This window comes from Clytia hemisphaerica, unplaced genomic scaffold (assembly GCF_902728285.1).
Source record: "Clytia hemisphaerica strain Z4C2 unplaced genomic scaffold, Clytia hemisphaerica genome assembly, whole genome shotgun sequence".
NCBI lineage: Eukaryota > Metazoa > Cnidaria > Hydrozoa > Leptothecata > Clytiidae > Clytia > Clytia hemisphaerica.
Genome location: NW_027103839.1, coordinates 1,748,816 through 1,771,980, shown reverse-complemented (window position 1 = coordinate 1,771,980; position 23,165 = coordinate 1,748,816). Strand labels below are relative to the sequence as shown.

The 23,165-nt window shown below is 34.8% G+C and overlaps 1 protein-coding gene across 1 annotated transcript; it reads left to right on the top strand.

Annotated features, from left to right (window-relative positions):
- Window positions 1-1,790: 1,790 nt before the first annotated feature.
- LOC136807428 (TNF receptor-associated factor 3-like) lies at window positions 1,791-18,339 on the top strand (the record flags this gene model as incomplete). The annotated part of the gene is given in 4 exon segments (XM_067064015.1): window positions 1,791-1,944; window positions 9,812-9,964; window positions 13,402-13,683; window positions 13,960-18,339. Coding segments are annotated over 4 exon segments (1,210 nt in total), but the record flags the coding sequence as incomplete, so codon positions are not given.
- Between the last annotated feature and the right edge of the window lie 4,826 nt (window positions 18,340-23,165).

The window sequence follows — 23,165 nt, the reverse complement described above, 5'->3', positions numbered from 1 at the left end:
AGGAGGCTAAAAAATTTATTCTATTTTTATTGCTTCAACTTGCTAACATGCATAGCCCTCAAATAAAAGACCTGGCTGGTCATTAAAATACAACTACGCAGCTCCGCTCGCAGCTCTACTCTACCATTTTTGTTTTGATTTAACTTTGTATTTTAATGACCAGCCAGGTCTTTCATTTGAGGGCTATGCGTGTTAGCCTCCACTGATGCAAGTTACCCAATCTCACGGTATATTATACACCTTTATCACACATGTAATTTGAGTTATCTTTTTAATGTTATATGTATGTTACAAATGTTATATACGTACACATGTTTTAGATAAAAACATTAATTTTGCCTTCAAGCAGAGCCCCCTGACAGAAAAATAGCTACTGTACAGAATCGCTTTATCATATCCTGCATTATATCTCCTGCATCACCTTGGGTATGATAACAAGAATTGATGAAAATAGCACCAAAAGGATCTTATTTTATAAATATTTGACTATTTTTTTCCCTTCTTTGTATTTTTTGATAACAATGATGTCACTTATCTTCTATCTCTAAAACAGCTCTCTTGGAGCACTTGTCAATCTATATCCACTTGCATCGTCAGCATCATGTTGAGCATGAAAAAATATTTTGTTGTAAATTGGTGTACACACCTCTTACTTTGTGATGATGTCATTATTTTCATAATTTACTAAGTGTCACTTTGTCAATTGGGGCTGATTTGAATAGTATATTTTGTATACAACATTTCCGTTGCATATATCTATATAATAATTTCATATGTTAGGAACTTATGTTATAAATTATATGTTACAAGTACATTACAATTTTCCGGTCTGTGGTTTATATGATATGTAACCTGTGTTATGACCTGTAACCTGTGAACTGCATTTCTGGCTTTCTAGATTAGAGTGATATCGTTTTGCTTACTCATCAATTTTGATTCACAAGCTTTTTTTCACATTGTATTGACACGAATGTGGAGGAAGATTGGTCAAAAAGAGGAAGAGAAAAACATTTTTTTGCTTACATCAGCATAACATAACAATATAGGCAGACACTGTCTAAATATGAAATATGTGTCTGATATGAAACTAGAACACTATGTAAAAACAAAACCTTTAACTAGGGCTCCAGTAGTAAAGCACTGTAAGCTTACATCATACTAAGCCTAGGCGGCTCTGGAGACCTGAAAACTAGTTTTCTGGCAAACGTACAGATCCCAGCCAGTACTAATCCCTCTAAATCGCTTCGGCACCAAGAAAGTATGCGAAATCAGAGCCTTTAGAAGTAATTTTTTTTCTCTAAGGATCTTATTTTTGTTAAAAATTGGTTTCTGACAGGGAGGGGCAACTGTTAAGGTCTACAGGTTTTTTCTATAAGTTTAAGCATATGCAGGCTCAGTTTTTGGGTACCTAAAGTAAACAAAAGCTCTATTGTTTTAAGAACAAATAAGAAAAGTAGAATGCTAAGCATAATGCAAGCCTTATATAGGTGTCTATACGTTTTCTTATAAAAAACGTATATAAGAGGAAGGGACTGTCATCTTAATTGTATATATGCAGGAATATTTAGTTGACTACGAGAAGAAAATTCAGGAGGAGCTCTTTGATGTGATTGTGACTTTTAAAAAAATCTTCTGAACATTGACCTTCTTAGTGAGGCGAGTTATAAATCCTCTTCATTTTTTTTTTTTTAAATATTTTGTCACCCGGTGTAAATTTTTTTTACAGAAATTGCTTTGGTATATATAATTGTAAAATCAAAATAAACAGACTTTGAAATTTTGTCTTTTAGGGACTCAAACATATGTCCAATCGACCATGAAGTTATTGAGCTAGACGGCACTTATCCAGATAGAGCAAAACAACGAGAGATTCTTATGCTGGCATGCTTTTGCCCAAATGCAAAGTTTGGATGTGGCTGGCAAGGATCCGTCAAACTGTTAGAGGTATTTTCTTACTTAAAATTTTCTTTTACTATAAGGTTTTTATGCTTTGTTATGAGACTCTGATTAAAAAAAATCGAATTTTCTTGAAAAGCATGTTACACAATCCCAACACAAATGCACCTTTATAAATTTTGAAATGTAATTTGATACCCAATGAATACTAAAACAGGCTCTGTAAAATATACAAAACTCAAAAAGAAGTATTACATTGTCTTCATATGTTTAAGACAGTTTAATACTTTTAGGTAAAAAAGAATCTTTCAATTTTAATTAAGCCACGTGAAGATATATCGTAATATGGCGAGCTTTCCAAAAGTACCAAATTTAACTTTTTTGTGGATTATAATAGCAAAATATTTGATTTCTGATCTTAAAAGTTAACATTTTCCGCCTAAAATATTATTTGCTGCTAACTTGCGCCACGGCTGAATTGGCAACTCTGGTCAGAATCAATAGTTTTATTAAAAAGGCCCTAACTTAATTCATTCTGCTAATGAATCATGAATCTTTCGGTAATTTTGCCAAATTAAATCTAAATGTAGATAGGGAATGATTACTTTTGCATTATGCTCGATGGGAGCTTTCCCCTCTTGAGTAATTGTTATATATCTAGAATGTACTGAAAAAAGATTGTTAATATCAAAACAACCCGGTTCGTTTTTAAAAGGTTCGTCCTATTGCCGCGGGTAAAAATGAAGGCTTATCGTATAAATTTAAGATATTTAAATAGATATCGATGCCAACCAAATATCTTTTAATATGTTGCTCGTTGCATATTCTTGCTAGGGAGGGGGTTTATCTAAAGAATCCTGTATTGCTAAAAATAGACAAAAAGAACGACAAATTTCACAAAAAACGACATATTTCGCCGTCCACAACCCCGACCGAAAGTGACTGTACCACCCTGTCATTCCCCTTCGTTTATCACGGGAATTAACTACATGTGGTCTAAAAGAACGACAAATTACGCATGCGTGTTACAATGCAGGATCCTTTAGAGGAACAGACTGTAGGCTACAAATTAAAAAAACTTGAAATGAATTTTCAGCTAAAAACTATACTAGTAAAACTCTCACATGTTAACAATGGAATTATAATTAGAAAAGGAACTCCTTCAAACTTCCCCTTTTATTTTTTGAGAAGACTGGGTAAATTCAAACTGACTCTAAATTCAATTTAATAATTTGCCATTAAACTATTTTTATCCTTCCTCCTTGAAAAAACATAGAAAAGATTATACAGAATTACTAAATCTTTCACAGCTTAAAAAATAGTGCGAACGAGGTCAAAACCCGTGCCCCTTTGATACATTGTTGAAATTCCTTTGTGGTTATTAGATGATGAGAACTTAGCGTCATTAATAATGAAATTCATGCTTTTGTTTAAAAGAACATTTTTATAGATCTGCTGATTGTCAAAAATTATTGCAATTACTATTTCAAGCAGATATGGGGCTAGAATCCTGAAAATATGCACCTGACATCCCTCTGTACCGATAAAGATGAGAAAATTTGCCGAGTTCTAAAAGTAACCGAAAGGTTTTTACAAAAAAATTAATCAATATCATGTTCACATAACATGTGCATTTTAATCACGTGCCACTTATCTGATAAAGGCGTTATCGCATTCTCCATTGCCAACTCATTCCCTTTTGAAGTTCATTGTACCGAGTAAAGGTAAAACAATGTAATTCAAAGCTCATCTAATTATATTCAAAAGGATATTTATTTAATTTAGTAGACAAAACCTAAAAATCCATTACAATACGACACTCATTGAAATATCCACAGTCGACAAATATCCAAGAATTGACTTAATACAGTATAGCAAAATACCCTTGGATTTCTTTCAGACGTCACAACAGAAACTCTATATCAACCATTCTTGCATTGGCCCTTTTTACACAACTGCCTTAAAAAACGTTACCCCTATAAAAATAAGGGCTACAAACAGCACAAAAACTTGCTACTGTGAGAAGTAATTGAGTCTGTATTCTGCTCTAGAATGTAAATCGAATGGCGAAGTGTAGTGTCACACCTACAATCAGCTCCTAGTTTTTTTAACTGCCAAAACAGTTAGTAAGCAATATTAATCAAGCTAACTTTTGTAGAATGCAAAATCTTGGGATATGCCACTGTTCATTACTACTCTCAACTATCCCTAAAAAAATTAATGAGAGTAGATTTTCCAGGATTCCAATATTTAGTTCGAATCAGCTAGAACCAACTGTGTATCTTTTTGTGAATGAAAAATGGAAAATGTTTTGATGTTAGTTTCACTACTGCTACTTTTGTGGAGGAATTTGTAAATGGGCTTCTTCGTACCTATTTAGAAATGCTTACATTAATCAGGTCACTAGTTTGAACCAATTTTGTCCAATCTGGCCCTCCTTTTGGTTTGTTCTCTATCATCTTTGTGAGTTTGCGAGGAGAGGTGAAAATGATCGATAAAGACTCAGCAAATCGGATCACAGATGATCTTCTCATGGGAAATAAATCCTTCAATTTGATAAAGACTTGGTCCCATTTTACCAGATCGTTACCAAAATGTAGCTGAAATTTCCATACATGCTATCTATGACGTAATCTTTTTGAAAATGAGAACCCCTGCAAAAATATAAGGCGCGTATTCATTATTCTTTGATGATGGAATATAATTTAATCGAGCTCATCCGCGGAATTTGCTGTTAACTTTCCTGCGAAAAAAAAGTAATATATGCATTACGATCAATGGTATTTACCCTTAATTTGAATCCAAGAGTTTTTGAACTTTAAAAGATTACATCATGGATCCCATACATTGAGAACTCTGATGATGAATCCCATGTGTGAGGAGGAATGAGGAGAAAAAGGAGAAAAAGAGAAGTTAAATGCGGGGTAAGTTAAGTGGTTTACAAATACTGTTTGAATTCTTATGTGAAAGCGTAAAAAGCATAGCAGATTCAAAGTGTGAACAAATATGTTCTTATTTACGAGGCTGTTAATTTGTGTGGTCGAGAAAGGGAACCAGTCACAATAACAGAAATATGGAAAAGTTTCAAATAATCTTCTATCTTAGAACGCGTACTATTTACTTCAATATTTGAAAAATTAAAGTCTATAGTCGTTTGGGAGAACAAGACGACCTATTAAATAACAAATTACTCCAGACAGTAAAGTGGTATAAGATAACTTATCTTGTACCCAGGTAACAGCTGTGTTGTACACTTCTGCTGGAGTAATTAGTTATTCAAAAGACCGTCGCGTTCTCCCAAACGACCAATCGCTCTAAGTGAGATATAATATATCATTTAGATTTCACTGCTTAAGATTGCTCGTTAATAATACATGGCCCCTAAAATCCCTTTTCTAGCTAAATACAACGATAAAGTTTTATCTATTACCCATTACTAGTTTGAAATTAGGGGAATTATATATTATTACTTCAACCATCTTTTTGCGAAGAACCTTAGTATATTTTAATATGTTCTTGTCTCACAAACATTTGTTTGTTATAGTCATTAAAAGTGTTTTCCATCTTTTAGGGAGTCGACGTCGACGATTAAACAATGTTTGATGCTACGGCGGTAAACTTAAAGTTGTTGGAAACTTGGTGTCACCATAGCAACTGAAAACAATCAGAAAATTTGTAAACAAACGAAATCAATTTTAAGCAAAGCGAAAATTGGACCACGATTGGTTATTCAAGATTCAGCTATCAAGAAAGGAATTTTAAATCAATCCCCTATGGAAAATGGAGCGAAATTTCGAAAGGAGTTATCTACTTGACACTGGGTAAACCGTCCCTTGTCTGGGGCGCCCAAGGGTCGCCCTCTAACGAAGTTGTGCTTGAAAACATACAATTCTCAACTTTGATCTTTCAGACTTTTTTACCGTTCCTAATCCAGAGCGCTGAATTTTATTTTTCCGTTTTTTGGTTGCTTGTACGTTATCACTGGTTCTAGTAGTATAAAAACTTGTTCTACCGAATGAAGTATTTTGTTCATTTGATCCTATGGGAATATTGGACAAGAAAAGGAGTTGGGAAGTTTACGAATTTTGCAAAGAATCCATATTTTGTACAGGGTCCAGCTTCCGCACTTCACCAAGTGATACAGACAACTTATTGTTATATTGGCCGAAACGACAGCCAGCTCTAACATCCCGACGAACGACAGTGGTGGAAACTCGCCCGCATCGTCCCTGCCTGCTTCTTGATCTGTTTTTGGTTGTACACCGAACTGTGCGCTGATTTGGATAATTCTGGCGTTAAGCGTTTTGTTTCCATTACCATTACTTCTCTTAAGTCACAAGAGAAACTTTTTTTACGGTCTCCCAACTCCTTTGGTGAGAATGATCAATGAAATGTTTTGCTCCTATCTTCAGTGGCAAACATTTCGAAAACTATCCTGCATCATTGCACTGGTCTACTAAAATTCATATTCTCGTCACAAGTTCGTCATTTTGAATTCATCGAAGTTGCTATATGGTGAGTTCGGTCAGCTTCAACCATCATATAACTGGAAAGGAAATATTTCTACCAAAATCAAATGTTGACTTCAACCTTATTTCAGGATTATTGAGGTGTCTTATTGGTTTTCGGCTTCCAAAAAGCACTTTTTTTGATAGACAGTCTTTTTGCAAATATTTTAATGGGATAAATTTTCGCGGGGATTAAACTCGTGGATTTCGTGGATTTGGGTATCATCCGCGAAATTAAGCCCCAATGAAGATTTGGAAAGGTCGTATACGAAATAATACTATAAAAAGTTCTTTTGAACACAACTCAAAAAATGATAGATAATTTCTTTTAAAATGTTAACTGGCATCAAAGAACCGCTAATAATGTGTATTTCGACAACTACTCTCGGGTACCTAATAGCTGTCCCCGCCCCCTTGCTAATTAATTTTTCGAAAGTTTCCTCTTTTGTCCTAATTCTGCTGTATTAGCAGGTATTAGCCTCCTTTTCAGGGTCAAGATGATTTTACAAGAATTTTTGTCATTGGATTGGTCGTTAACTATTCAAACAAAAACTTTTATTATATTTTTCTAAAGAACGCGTCATCTCTATTGTTTTGAATAACCAATTATGTGAGCATCTTATAAAAACTTCAATACAACTGCCTTTTCAAAAATTTTCCACCCAGGACATTTTTATTCCAACCCCCTCCCTTATTAAGTTTTGAGATTTTTTCCAGCCCCCCCCCCCCCCCGCTTGTTTCAAACCCCCCCGGCTATTAGGTACCCGAGAGTAGGATGTATAATTTGGCAGTATAAAGATATAAAACCATAAAAATATTGACTCCTAATAATGGCATCCGTGAAATTAAGTCCCCGCGAAATCATAAAATTTTGCGGATGAGTCCAACCGTAAAATTTAATCCTGCGAAAATTAATCCCATTAAAGTAGCTGGATGTAGCACTGGCAAGGTTCTAGAACAATTGCCCCAAAAAATTGAAGATTTAAAGGAGTCACAAACAGTACGAACAGTCCAAAAGTTTATTGATTCTCATAAAGAAGACATTTTCTACAAAATTGAGCCTGGTCACACTCTTCTGATTTCCCTTCCGAAAACAAAGGTTCGAGCCACGGCACAAGATCATCCGAAACGAAAAGAATTTCTCACTTCGAGATTATGTGAGGATTTTTCTCAGCTCGCTTTGAACATTATTTACAGTTTTGATGATCCCGATGCTCAAGTCGATAAACGCTTTAACACGCTAATTACTAACTGCTTATCCAGACACGCTCCAGAGAAACGGGTTAAGCTTACACGTCCCCCTGCTCCGTGGATGCAAGATCCTGATATTGTCCGATCTAGAAACCATTTAGAAGACCTTCGAAAAAAGAAAAGTCGCCGAATCAGATGATTGAGAGATGAATACCGAAAGGTCAAAAACAGTCACAAAATAATGTTCTTATCGCTCAGCCGGTCAGCGACTACATCACATCGCCCCTCGTTCACATCATCAACAACTCAATTAAAACCGGTATCTTCCCGGACAAGTGTCTGCCCTATCCTGAAGGTGAGAAATCCTGCGGTTGCAAAGGACTTTCGACCTGTTTCTATTCTACATTTACTACCAAAGGATTTCAAAAAAATCATTCTCATGCAGATCCTTGATCACATCGAGTCAGGAAGTCATCGAAACCCCGTCAAATTCAAATATCGGAGAATGTTATATCCTTTGAAAGGGATCTCACGGAACTATCGAGATGGTACACCAATAATAGTCTAATATTCAAGGACGACGAACTTCAAATGATAGTATTTCACAAACCAAGACCCCTCCCTACTTACCGATCCTACCTTGTTCGATCAAAAAATTGTCACTCTATTAAACAGGAGTTAACGGTAAGTCTTTTGGGGGACATGATCGACCAAAACCTTACATGGATAGATCAAATCAATCACGTAACAAAATTTGCTCAGTCTTATCTTCAAGTGTTGAAGCAATTTCAACGATTTACACCTTTCAACGTCAGGAAAACGCTGGCAGAGTCGCTAGTCCTGTCTAAAGTGAACTACTGAAATACTGTATACTCTTGGACACAGTACATGAAGAAAAAGTTACAGCGAATTCAAAATTGTGCTGCTGGCTACCTGCTCAGGAAATTCGCCCACCGTAAAGATGTCGTCAACCTTGACTAGTTGCTGGTCGAAGTTGAAATGGATCTGGCTGTGGCAGGCTTTAAAGTGCTCATTGATAAAAACTGGCCATCATATTTTTCGATGCCACGTCCCTAACCAGTTAGAGGTTTGAGAATAAATGATGTCGGTATTACTATTGAAAATGGTGAAAATGGTTCCTTTCAGGAACAAATTGTAATGGTGTTTTAATGACCTTCCCAGACCTCTGAGGGAGGAAAAATCTGTAAAGATCTTTTATAAGAATTTGAAAAAATATTTCTTAGATACATAGATCATTAGCAGCAACTTTAGCTTAAATTTATTCACCTGACCAACATAATCTTTTCTCGCGAGTGTATTCAAGTTCTCTAATTTTCAATCACCTTTCATTGTTACAAATTTTCTCATTCTCCAATTTTCAAAACAATATATTTAAAAGTTAAAATTTATTTTAATTTCTAAAAAATATTTATTTTTATTTTATTTAATGACTTCTTTGTTTCTGCGCTCGAGTATGTCCTCCGTTTCCCAAAGCCAATTCTAGCCAATCCACGCCTGATCCGGTCGGATATCCATAATCTTTTTTTTTTCCAGTTTATCTGAGCTCAAGCCATCTCTACATTAAAAGCACATAGAGTAATATTTAGATTATGCTAGGTTACTATATTTAGTATAAAGTATTTTTTTATTTATGAACTAGAGTTAAATTTGAACAATTTTCTAAGCCCCTTCCAGTTCTATCTTGCTTTCATAATTTCGCAATTACTCTATCGTTTCTGCGACAATTGTCTCGTATTTTGGTCGATTTTCCGACAAATTTGTTTTGTTTTATAAATTAAGTTTTTTTTAGATGTTATTTATTTATTTATATTTTTAAGTATTTTAATAGGGATAAGAACCGTAGTATAATATGGAACTCGAAGTATGTTTAAAAACAAAAAAACAAGCAAAATCAAAACGCCTAGATTATTTTTTTTTCTGCAAAGGCTACCTATCTTTTTTGATAATATTCCACTCCGGATTATCTTTTTTAACGAGCACAAAATCGCTACTTAATTCAAATTCTATCAAAAGTTATTGAGGTTTGAAAAAACACTGCCCGCTAATTTGAAATAGACTTTAGTGTACTATGAATTAACGAATAAGATAAAACTTCTGCAAAAGGGTTACTCAAATCAATACACTTGACCTGTCCCAACTGCCATAATCCCTGAACATAACTCTGTGTGTATCTTTAAAATATCATTTCATTCTAGGATCACAATGCAGTATGTCAATTCGGTCCAACAGAATGTGTCTTTTGTTCCAAGAAATTTCCTCCCAGCGAAATGGAACAACATCAGAAACAATGTGTTCTGGCAATGAGCAACATGGCATGTCCTTATGCACACGCTGGATGTCAATTTCAGGTAAATTAACAAGGCTTGATTTTCAAGATCATCAAAATTCAGTGGTTTATGGTTGATCAGAAACGGTGTTTGTTTGTGGCTGCCATATTGAAATCAAGTTTTACTTTCCAGCTATGTGGTATGCTAACCAGGCTGTCCAAATAGAATACACGCTTTTTTTATAAGAATAACTTCAGGGTGAGTACAACCAAACTAGCCAAAATACATTATTGTTATAAACTAGTACATAGCTTACACTAACATGCCACCGCAGCAATATAATATTTAAAAAATTCTATAATAAATTGTATAATCATAACAATGTCAATTGCAAGATTATAAGAAATGCATGGGGACAAAAAAATAGTAAGTAACTACACGTTTGGTTAAACGAAGAAATAAAAGATTTTCTTTTTTCCTGAAAATAATAACAATAACACTCCATCTAAATAAATAAAAACGATGGCCTAGTCATAATTAAGGTTTCGACGAAGACATGAAAAAATCTAATTAAAAAGAAATGACTCTTATGTTTTGCAAGCTAAAGTTTATTCCACTTAAATTGGCATTCATTTTTGCTATCATGTGGAAACCATATCAGAGTAATTAGACTACTCGAGTACCTAATAAACGTACAGTAGCGAATAAACGTACAGGGTCGAAAATAGAGGCATGCAAACCTAATTGAAGGATCTTTTTAATGAGGTTAGGGGGTAAATATTGGGTAATTTGCTTTCTTTTGACGAGTAGAACAAACCTCAAAAGTCAAAGATGGATATTTATATCATTAGAAACAAAAGTAGGCACTTGAAATTGAGGAAAATTTTTGTTAAAATTAATAAACGTACATGTACGTTTATTAGATACCCGAGAGTATCTTCCTTGAGAGTGGTTTGTACATGGTAGCAAAACAAACTTCCAATTTACATGGAATAGATTTTAAATGTAAGACGGGTTCAAGAAACGAGCTTGTCGGAACAGGTTGACGAGATAAAGCTTTTAATGCTTTAAAGATTGAAACATAAAAAATAATCAGGAATAATTAATTGATTTGATGATTGATTGATTTAATTACTGATTGATTGATTGATTGATTCTCTATTGCTACTTTGCCTAATAAACAATAGTCAAGAGGATACTGCGGATAAAATTTATCAAAAAGTTCTGCGCCATCTTAAATAGGGCGAAATAGAAACCAATCCTAGCTAAGGCCCGGACTCCACTCGCCTACACTTTGATTGTACTTCTCAAGCAAAATCTTTCATGTTGTTGGTCAAAAGAAAAATAAAGATATGCCATTGTGGTCCATTCAGACGTACAGTCGAGAAAAGTTGAAATGCGCCTAATTTTTTTTAAAGTGCATAGTACTTTTTCATGATGCAATCTTTTCTCCAAACTAAAAGCTGATTGAATCCATTAAGATGATCGCAGCGCAGACAATGAAGAGATGTGCCTTCAGGAAGCTAGACTTTTTGAGTTTATAGCTATATACTTTCACTTTATGGTGTTTCTGTATGACTGTCTGTGTGCCTAGTCTAACCACCGTTAAATGCCTTCGGGAAGGTCCCTCCTAACTTGGAAAGCCAGAATTGGAGCTATTTCACCAAACTACTGGAGCGCAAGTTATTACGTAGGCTATCACAACTGAAAAAGTTGAATGTATGCGCCTATACATTTTTCTCAGGTTTTCCAAATAGATTTACCACACTGAACAAACAGTGAAAACACTCTAAGTGAGGTAAATCTATTTTGAAGACCAAAAAAAAAAGTTTGTTTACATCGATTCACATTCAATTTTGGATTAATATGCTACATTCTACTTTTTTGTACTTTGCCGGTATCTTGTTTTACCGTTTCTGTATGACTGTCTGTGTGCCTAGTCTAACCACCGTTAAATGTCTTCGGGAAGGTCCCTCCTAACTTGGAAAGCCAGAATTGGAGCTATTTCACCAAACTACTGGAGCGCAAGTTATTACGTAGGCTATCACAACTGAAAAAGTTGAATGTATGCGCCTATACAAACTTTTTTCAGGTTTTCCAAATAGATTTACCACACTGAACAAACAGTGAAAACACTCTAAGTGAGGTAAATCTATTTTGAAGACCAAAAAAAAAGTTTGTTTAGATAGATCGATCCACATTCAATTTTGGATTCATATGCTACATTTTTTACTTTTTTGTACTTTGCCGGTATCTTGTTTTACCGAGTTAAGAAAGATATTCCCGAGTTACGACGACATATAATGGTCTTTAAAGCTTAAGAAGCTCTATAAACAATAAAGGTAGTTATTAATAAAATAACAGACAATATAAATTACAGTTTGATAAGTTTGAACAAAAATATCAACAAAATGTACATTTGAAAACTTGAGCAAATTTCTTTAAAGATTCCCGAAAAAGAATTGAAATCATTGCTGAAATGAACTTCTGACTAAATTACAGTATTTATTCAGTTTTAAAGACAAGAAACAAAATTAGACATACAAAACACTTTTTCCATTCAATGAATCGAATCAGCTCATCATCATAACCAGTCTGCCATTTTGTTTGTTTTGATTTGCAAAAGTAATATTGTAATCCTTGTTATGGTGATGTTATATACTTTTTCTATAATTTGCATTTATAACACTCGCTTCAGCTTTTCAATCCTAAATCAAAACTAATGAAATGCAATATATAATAATGGTAATAGCATATAACGTAATATGAAAATGTGTATAACATTTACCGCTGTATAATTTACCGCCATATTTTTGCGGAACACTTAATTGGCCGGAACAGAAATACGAACAAACGCGCGCGCGCAAAGATTCGAGATTCCTGTCCAATATCCTTGCGTGAAGCTATGAAGGCCTCCTCACTCGCTACGCTCGTTGCGGGGGCAAAAAGTGTGTATTAGTCTTCAATTTGATAAACACTTCGACTTCGTCATTAAAACTATCAATTAACATTGTTGGAAAGGTTTATGGATTATCAGAAACATTGGTATGATACAGTATTGTATGGACTATAATGGAAACCCTTTTTAATTACATGCCTCTGAAGAGACTGCTAATTTAAAAGTAAACGGTTGTCTTTCTTCAAGTTGTGGCACCGTCGACAAGAAACAACTAATGTCGTTTTGCTTGCATATTCGATGTCGATTCAAGGTAAAAGGGTCAATTAGTCGGGCGCTCTTATTACAATTTCTCCCGGGGGAGGGGGTACTACCCTTGTCGACCGACGGGGGTTTCTCCACTGAGGTTCTAAAAATGGACCCTACGTGGGACTCGAATTTTGCGAAAAAACCCTGAATAGGACTGAAATTCCAAAATTTTCTCAAATTTTCTACTTTTTCCCCAAATTGTCCAAAAATAGGCACCCTACGAGGGACTGATTTTTCTATTTTGGTGTTTTTGCGACCCTACCTGGGACTCGTGGAGGTTTCTCTGTTATTTAAGTTATTTACATTTTCACAGGTTTCCGAATTCGAGTCAGTGGATGAGCACATCACAAGAAATGCTTTACTTCATGCCAAAATGTTTTCCGAACATTACAAAGCAAACGAAACTAAGCATCAGCAAGAAAAAACTGAAATGGTTAACCAGATCAAAGGATTACAACTCGAGTTGCATTCAACTAAAGAAAAATTTACACAAACTACTCGACAAATGCAGCAAGAGTTTGAAAACAAAATTGACGAGTTTCAAAAAGTTTTGCAGGTCAAATTATCAGAGGTGGAGGCTATTAAAGCCCGAGGCGTAAGTTTCATGCTAATTTCTTTTTCGACTAATGATTTGGTAGGAACGATGCTCGCTATGATTTATTTTTACGAGAAGTTTTGTGCCAGGGAGCTTTCTTGATTTTAAGTTTTATCCTCCAACCTCAGGAGTCGTTAAATCGTAGGCTACTTTCTTTTATTCACAAGAAAGAAGAACAAAATAGTTAGCCAAAGGATAGTTAGCCAAAGGTATCTACGAACGGCCTACGGGTCCGTTACACTGTCTTAGGAAAGCCTACGGGTCTTTTTTTTTCAGCCAAGCGGTGGCGATGGCACAGTCATGAGTGCGGAGATGTCGTCTGGCATTCACAAAGAGATAAAGAAGACACGTGATGACGTCACACAAATGAACAAGACTGTCAGCAACATCAGCCAGAATCTCTCCGACGTCGACTTACGTCATCAGCTCCACGAAAACACGACATTCGACGGACATATGATTTGGAAGATCGACAATTTTGAAACGCGATACCAACAAGCGGTAATTGGAAAAACAACAGCTTTACACAGTGCACCTTCATTCACCTCTCGATATGGGTACAAATTCTGCGCACGACTCTACCTGAACGGTGACGGAATGGGTAAAGGCACCCATGTGTCGCTTTTCTTTGTCCTAATGAAATCTGAGTTCGATACTCTGTTAGAATGGCCTTTTAACAAGAAAGTTACTTTCACTTTAATCAACCAGGAAAACCAAGAAAGGAATGTGGTGGAAACGTTTAATGCTGATGTTAACTCCTCAAGTTTCAAGAAACCGACCAAACACATGAATATCGCATCAGGGTGCCCTTATTTTGTTTCGCAGGAAAAACTGAAGAAACCAAACTCGGGTTTTATCAAGGATGGATGCTTTTTTTTAGAGATAAAGGTCAAGTAAATGCTGGTAAACTTAACCCAGAATCACGAAATGTAGTTTGTAAAATAACGCCAGTTCACTCTGAAAGATTTACAGGACTTAGAAGTAATAAATTTATATTAGACTTCATTTTTGTTATAAACTTCTTGCGGATATTTTCGTTTCCGCAACCCTTGTACAAAATGGAATTTCATAATGCAAAATTCCAAACCTTTGATCTATACAATAAACACATTGAACATTATCTTAAAAATTATAATCATGTTTATACCTATTATCAGCAAAAGACAATCAGAACCTGCCATTGTCACATATGTTCCTGCAGATCTTCATTTTATTACCAAACAGATATGAAGTCGGTTCGAACTTCACGGAGATTTTCACCTACCTTGCTACCCAGGAGAATTGGCGTCAACACACAAACTTATGTTAACTTTATATATTCAGTTACATTAAAACCGTACACTCCTCGGATATCAAAGTCATTGAAAATTAACCAAAAATATTGGAGTTGTACATTCTTACCACAACATTACATTTCAAAGTTTGATTGTCCTTCGATTACACTACATTATATCAACGCTGTGAATCGACTTAACCGAAAAACGCACAAACTAATGTCATGTAAAGATGTTTCGAGTCCTGATCTGGTAGATTTACACTATATAACACATCGATCCAAATCTTTAAATCTTACGAAAAATAGTTCGAAGATAGATATGAAAACCATGATACAAGAACCTCAAGCAACACTTAAGGCTTTAGAAATATGGAGCACGTGTGCTAGCTATGTTAGAAAGCCGTCACTCTTATCATCGGCGTCAATACCGTCACTATCAACGGCGAAATTGAAGCCCTGGTATTCTATTCACTCAAATCCATCCTATGATAAAACCCAAAACCCTGAGTCTTCAAACATTTCACAACAGAAATCCGCCGCCAACGCGCAAATTGATGTCGTATTTTCAAAACCATTGACAAAAGAAGATTTTACATCAACCGTTATCTTCACTATGAACACATTGAAAGATTTCTTACTCTTCTCGGAGATGACCCAGAGTTTTCAAAAACTTACAATGGTGAACTCGACAATTTATTATTGTTTTAATTCAATACTTGTTCAAAGAACGATTAATTTGTTTTTCATAAAAACTACAACACAACGATCTACAAAATCGTTGGAAAGTTCATCATGCACCAGAAACAGTAATACCACTCTCATCTATGACCATTATATGGGAAAAAAGTTATTATGCTTTGCTATTATGACATGCCTCTCGCCAGACTGTCAAAAAGTAGAATATATTTTGTGTTTCATGAATGGTCAACTATTGCTTAAAGTTCGTAATGGTGTTATGTGGACAAGAAAAACTCTTCTTGGTAATGATTCGATATTGGATTTGCTGAAAGTTTGTAATGGTGTAATGTGGAATAGAAAAACACTTCTTGGTAATGATTCGATGGTGGATCGAGTAACTTATGGCATGTCCAAAAAGGACGTACGTTTGGTGCAGAAATTTGGGGACCTTAGACATGGTCATTTATGCGTCAAAGGAAGCGTATTAGGATGTAGATTTCAGAACTGCCTGTTAATAGAATTAATTTTTTGTCTTTTTTGAGAAATTAGGGAAAAAGTGCTTTATGACGTCATTGATGATGATTTGAATGTCTCGAAAAGTATTTATCAAAAGATTATGAAATGATTATGTTATTTTGATTTTATTCCTATTTTGATCGTTAGTTTTTGAGATATTCAAATTATGTCGTCATAAATTACTTTTTCCTGAATTTGTTAAAAAAGTCAAAAAATTTATTCTATTAACAGGCAGTTCTGAAATCAACATGCTAATACGCTTCTTTTGACGTATAAATGACCATGCCTAAGGCCCCCAATTTTCTGCGCCAAAATTATGTTCATTTTGGACACCAAAGAATTCATTTTTTCTTACCCGGTTCATAGACGGACTGAATTCTCTTGTAAAATAATAATGGTAATGATAAAAACTATACAACCATCTTGCTGGGCATGAATGGACATAGAGCCATGACTCTCGTCTGTGAGGCCTACTCACTTCTGACTCTATGTCGAGCTATCAAAATTTTAGAGAATTAGGTTTTCTTGCTTAAGGCAAGAGTGGAATATTGGTTTAGAGTAACATTTTTAAATTCTATGACTTAGTCTAGTAACGTTTTTGTTGGCCGACCTCTTTTAGTATTGTGGTCTTCATTGAATGTTAGTAATTTAACAGTTCCGTGTTACTGGCATTCGAATTGTATGGCTGACGTATTTATGTTGCTGTGATCTTATAAAAAAGCTGACATTACATTTACCATAAAGTTGAGCGTTACTTATTGCATATCGATAGTCGTTGGCATCTGGATTCACGAATTTGAATCCACCACGAATCATTCGACGGAAAAGATTTCGATACACAGCATTCACGCGATCAAGTTGTTGTTGAGTCAGATTCCAGTTCTGACATGCGTATACTATGTGCCTACTTTGCACAAAACTGTTCAAGAATAATATGCGAGTTTTCAGATTAATTCGAAAATTTGACAATTGCTGAAATTTAGCGTTGGCAAGTTGGATACGGTGGTTTGTCTCCTTTTCACCAGTGTTTGGTTGGTCTTACAATCGAGATAGGCTCCAAATTATTTGAATTCGGATACGTTGGATAGTCAGCATTCGTTTGATTCGACAATTGATTGTGGATATGTAGAGTTGACTGGATGATTAAGAATTATCGTCTGTCTTTTGAATATTGACATAACGAAATTCGTAATTGCGTAATTGCGTAATTGACGTAATGACGCAATGTTCTCAGGTGGGAGTTACCCCAAGCATTCGGTATATCTAGGTTTTCCCACAATTTGTTGGTGATTCTTTATATTACTTGCATCACCATCGGATGAGGATGATTTTTAGTAGCTCGGCTTCAACATCATTGCTAGCTTTGTTGTTTTGGAGGAGATGGATGTGTTTCTCTATTTCATTATTGTCTGTAGGTGGAAGGTCATTGATGATTGCACTGTCAGAAATTTTTTGAAGACAAGGAAGACAATTAGGACAAAAAAGGGAACTTTCAAAAACATTTTCCCAAAAATTAATAAGCAGGGGGAGGGGGTTGGAATAAGAATGGCCTGGGTAAAAGATTTTCGAAAAATTGATTAGCAGGGGATGGCTATTAGGTAGTACCCGATAGTAGTCATTGAAGCGACTTCACATTCAAGTTGGGACTCGAGAAGCATTCACACTATCATTTGAAGTTACAGCTTCTTCATAAACGGTGCATTTCCAATGTGGATAATGCAAAGACATTAGATTCAACCAAGGTCACTGTCGGATGGGCAACAAACAACATTTTAGATTAGAATTAATTGTTGCGACTTTCTTCTAATTTTGGCCATTTTTCTTTTTTAAAGGTATAAAATTCTGCGAGTCATTCCATGTAAATATACTAAACCCTTTAGTATTAATAAGTATTTTTATATAATTTCACATTAGTTGAAAACTTTTGTTTTTTTTTTGGTGTTTTTCTTTTTCATTCATTTTTTAGGACTGTTGTTTTTGGTATACGTCGGGAAAATGTATTCGTCTTTCCCTTATTGGGTGTAGTTTTTGCTTTTTTACTGGATTATCTCTTCATTTTTAAAATTGTTCTTGCGTTTTGATTAAAATTTGACGTTGTTATACAGTAAGTAACCATATTTCATTAACAGTATATTTTCTACTTATTATTGTAATGTAAGAAAAAAGTAATTCACTATATCTGGAAATTTAGTATGAAAAATGCTTAAATTAATTCCAATGTCTAGAGTGGGGCTATAGAGTGTCGAATATTAATTATACCTAATATTTCGAATGGTGGTAGTAAAATAGAACTTGGAATCTATAGATATTTCAGCATACCTTTTTGTTCTTCATCAGTCCGTTATAATGGTCAATCGAAATATCAATAAATTCAGAAAAAGTTCTGTAAACTAACTCTTGCCAAGTTTTTAAAGATGGATAACACTTCTCGACACGGAATGCCTTAAAAAGGGTTCCAATGGCCAGATCACGAGGCATACTGGTTTTAAAATCAAAGATTTTGTCTTTTCATGTTTTCAAAATTTTCATTTTTAGGGGCGTGGTCACGAGTTTTAGCCTCAAAACGAGGTTAAAAACTTTTGGGCAGACTGGAGGCTTCAAAAATGATCGGATTTGGCTGAAATTTTGCATACTTGTTCCTTGGGTGAATATCTCGGGGTACATGTTTCATTTAAAAAAAAAATTTCTTATTGGGGCCTGGGGATGAGTAATCTAATTAAGAAATGCTAAAATTTTCCTTAAGCCATTAAGTTTTCAAAGATACTGAAGTTGAGCCAGTGCGGTTAGCACGTTTGACAGTTTAGCACATCTCAAGGCCTAATTTGAAAATGCAAATTTTGCCATGCAATTGACGACGTCACCAAAAAATCTTAGCTTGACTTTAACTTTTAAAATCGCGCTTTGAGTATTATTTTCATATCAACAACACCCCCGTATTTGAAAGTAAAAGCTGGTTTTTTCGCATTGTTATATGATGGCTTTTAAAGCGTGGTGGGTCAACTAAAGTTTGGGCAAACTGGGGAGGCAATTTATAGAAGCTTTTGATTTTGGCGCCCCCTACGAAAAGTATATAGTCTATGTTTGTGAAAATTAGACGAGTGAAGCGAACACGAAAATTTTGGGGTATTTCTTCTCTTTTTGGCCGAAATCTGGCTTATCTAAGGTGTAAAAGAGCAAAGGGGCGCCGAAATTAGTAATCAGAGGCGTCTTTTCGGCCCCCTTGCCACCACGCTACTGTTTTAAAGTCAATCAGTGATAAAATTTGGGCAACATCTTTTGATTTCATAAGATAAATAAGTATGTGTTTGAAATAGTGTTTTTACAGAGTGATGATGTTTTAAGATCATAGAATCACTATTTTTTCAGGCCCCTATTTCAGTTTTTGAGAAAAATAATCTTTTCATCTTCGTCTACCGATCTTTTCGTTTTGTTGGACCTACCTCCGGGTACCCCGGTGGTAGTAAAATCATTGTAAAAAAATTGTGTAAAATCCTGTCGTTACTTTTTTCTGATTTTTTGTACAAAGATGGAGGGCAAGATTCTCTAAAGAATGGCTGAAGTGGTTTTTCCTGGAAAATTCTTATTCGCCTTTAAAAAAAGGATTTTCGTATTTTGGGGAAATTCCCTTTAACCAAATAAGAAAATATAGCTTTTCTCAATGTTGACTCATAATCTTTTTCTGATTTTTTACAAAATGATGCAAAATGGCAATGCCCAAAATGTGACGGAGCCAGATTTTTAAGGAAAATTTTTTTTGGCAAATTTGGGCCAAAAGATATTAAACAAAGTTATAAGCTGATTGAAGTCTAAAAACGCTGTTTTCTGCAGTTTTTTGCTGTTTTTTGGGGTCAATCACTTATTAACTTTGTATCATAACTTTATATTGAATAAATATTTTAATGAAATTTCTTCACAGTCATGACCTCCTAAGATCAAAGAATCTCTCCAGTGAAAATGAAAGTTAAAGCACTTTTCTTCAAGATTTTCATTTTCTTCTTCTTCATTTTCATCTTAATTCTTAGAATTTTTATAAAGATTTTTTTATTTCAAAATTTTCCACTCACTAATATCTTTCCAATGATACAAAATTTATAAAGATTGAAGAATTCCTTCAAAAGTGATAGGTAAAAGAAAAAAGAGTGCACATTTATCGTGAATAGACTTTAAATACCTTTTTAATTTAATTTTTAATTAAAGTTCCAGCCTTGTCTGAGTGCAGATTATTTTGGAAAAGCTTTACTGTTAAAATTTCCTTTTTCGTCATTTTCACCCTTTTTGTGTGCACATATACAGCTTTGCATCGGTGGTCCTGGTGACATTGGTCATTAGGACATCGGTAAATAGTTAATAGGTTAAGATATGTGCACACCACTCCCTTTTCTTATGCTAGTCTCTACATCGTGCTCTGCGTCAGTAGACTCGCGTCTTACGCTCTCTGACCAGTGAAGTGAAGCGAATCTTTAATCTTTCTCAGCCAAGAAAAAGTGAAGCCTTTAAAATGTGCTCCGTATTTTGATGACGGATTGAATTTAGCGTTTTCTTTTTTTAATCAATATAGGATGTGTGAAATCCATGCGGTCCAACTTTGGTAGGATTTGATGGCTTCAAAGCCTACTAAGGAGATTCAATTCTAGCCCTTCATGCTTATAGTTATACTTCATTGTCTCTGACGCCGTTTTGGAGTCTTTATGAATCCCGGGGTGGCACCTTATCGGGGAAACTCTACCGGCTGTAAACTCGTTTCGAATAAAAATCCCGTTTGCGAATTTTCTTCGGCTTTGGGCTTATTTCTTAGATAGTGATTTGTCTTAGCATAGTCTAGAGAGGAACGTGGTGATCAAATTGATGATTAAGTTTTTTTGTTATATATCTATCTTGGCTTATCTAAAATTCAAAAGTTCTGCTGCGCTTCTAGTGCTAGACGAAAATATTTGGATGGATATTTTGTTGTGTAAATGAAGTCAAAGACTTTGAGAAAGTCTAAGTCTTGATGAGGGTGAATACTTCTAATGACACCCATAGCCCTGATGCAAATGTTTCACTCGATCCAAGCAGTGATTTGTTATCAGATAGAATACCTTAAGTGGATAAATTTTGGCGTGGATTTAATTTGGCGATTGGCCAAAATACGATTTTTGGCGGGGATTTGATTTGGCGATAAATCAATTTCGTAAAATTTGGCGTGGATTTAATTTGGCGAATTGGAAATTTTGTCACACGGAAATGGGTGAAAATTACTCAAAAATATACTAAAAAGTTGTGATTTTTCACATAATTCTCTTTTTTTTAATTTGGCGGGGATTTAATTTGGCGAATTGCCGAATTTGGAAATTTTGGCGAGAATTTAATTTGGCATTTATCCACTTAAGGTAATATCTCACTTTGGCTGCGTCATCGTCATCGTATTCAGATTCCCTTTGTTAAAAGTGATTATTGGTCGTAAAAAAAGAGTTTCTCAAAATCTGATGCGTGGATAGAAATCTCTTTATAAGGGTATGTTTGCACGGTATTTTTTTTCAGTTACAAAATTTTTAGTTTTGGAAAACGATTGATATTTACAAATCTATTTTAGCTTACAATCTGGAATTTTAGGAGCTGAAATTTAGTGATTCCATGGATTTTAACTCCTAAAATTAAAAAATCAATTTTAGTCTATACGGAAAGAATAACTAATTTAGGTGAAAACTTGACACCCAAATTTCTTTTCTTAGAAGTGCGTTTTCAAATAGTTTTCAACACTGGTGAATCTATAAAATGAGCTGATTTCAAATATGTAACTCTTTTTGCATTGAGGGGACCGAAGTGCCCGAAATTTCCAGTTGACAATAATCAAATTATGTGCATAATATTTTGAGATTTCAAAAGAATCCAATCAAGCATGAGAAAATATGCAATTAAAATACGATAAGATCAAAGAAATGACATTATCATTGCACACGTGCAATTGAATTCCCATTGCAACTAATAAAGGACCCCTTACAGACACGCTTCATTTTTTGAGGAAAAAAGCATGAATTCATTCTATCTGATAATAATTCTATGATCCAAGTACTCAAAATTTGCTATGGACCTGGAGGAGTTGGAGAGGAAAATTTTTTAGATTGGATTCCAAATAACTTTCACACTTACAGTTTGCGATGAAAAAGTAATAATAAGTGAAAGTGATCCATTTTTGGCTTGCTTCCTGTATTTGTCAGGAACAAAGAAGTCTTGCAAAAAATGGTAAGTGTTTTAATATTTTAGATAGTCACCTTGCATGAATGAACAAAATAACCCAGTTTTTTTATCCCAAATGGAATGAAGCTTTTCTCCGTTTGAAGAACTTCTATGAGCCCCATTTTCCTGATTTTCACAGGGAATAAAATTCTCAATAAACGCCCATAGGAAAACTACCAAAGAGTTTATTTGGCGATGGTTGTTTCAATTTGACTCATCTATAAAGACAAGGTGAAGCGTGACGTTGCAGATCAAATTTGTGTTTTGACTGAACTCACCAACCTTTTAAAGGTACAGTCTGTTTATGGCAACAACTCATGCTAAATTCAAAATCCAATGAGTGTGTTATTTTTTCCATCTTACTTCATGTAAAATTGTCCCTTCAAACTTTTGCTGTTCATTTTTGAAAATGAAAAGTAGGGATGGCATCTTCATTCTTGAAAGATTATCTACAAATACAATTTTATGAAGAGAAAAGAGCATATTGTTTTCTCTTTTGTCGTTTGAAAGGGCCAGGCATCTCGGGGTGTTTTGTCTTTATAAAGTATTAAGTATGAAAATGTTATCAAAAGGGACTGAAAAGTTGCCCTCACTGATCTGGTCCGTACGTCAGTTCGGCAAAGTTGCAAGGAAAATCTAGTTGAGTTACTCTCGGGTACCTAATAGCCGGGGGGGTTGGAATAAAAATGTCCTGGGTGGAAATTTTTTGAAAAGGAGGCTAATACAGCTGAATTAGGACAAAAAAGGGAACTTTTAAAAACATTTTCCCAAAAATTAATAAGCGGGGGGGGGGTTG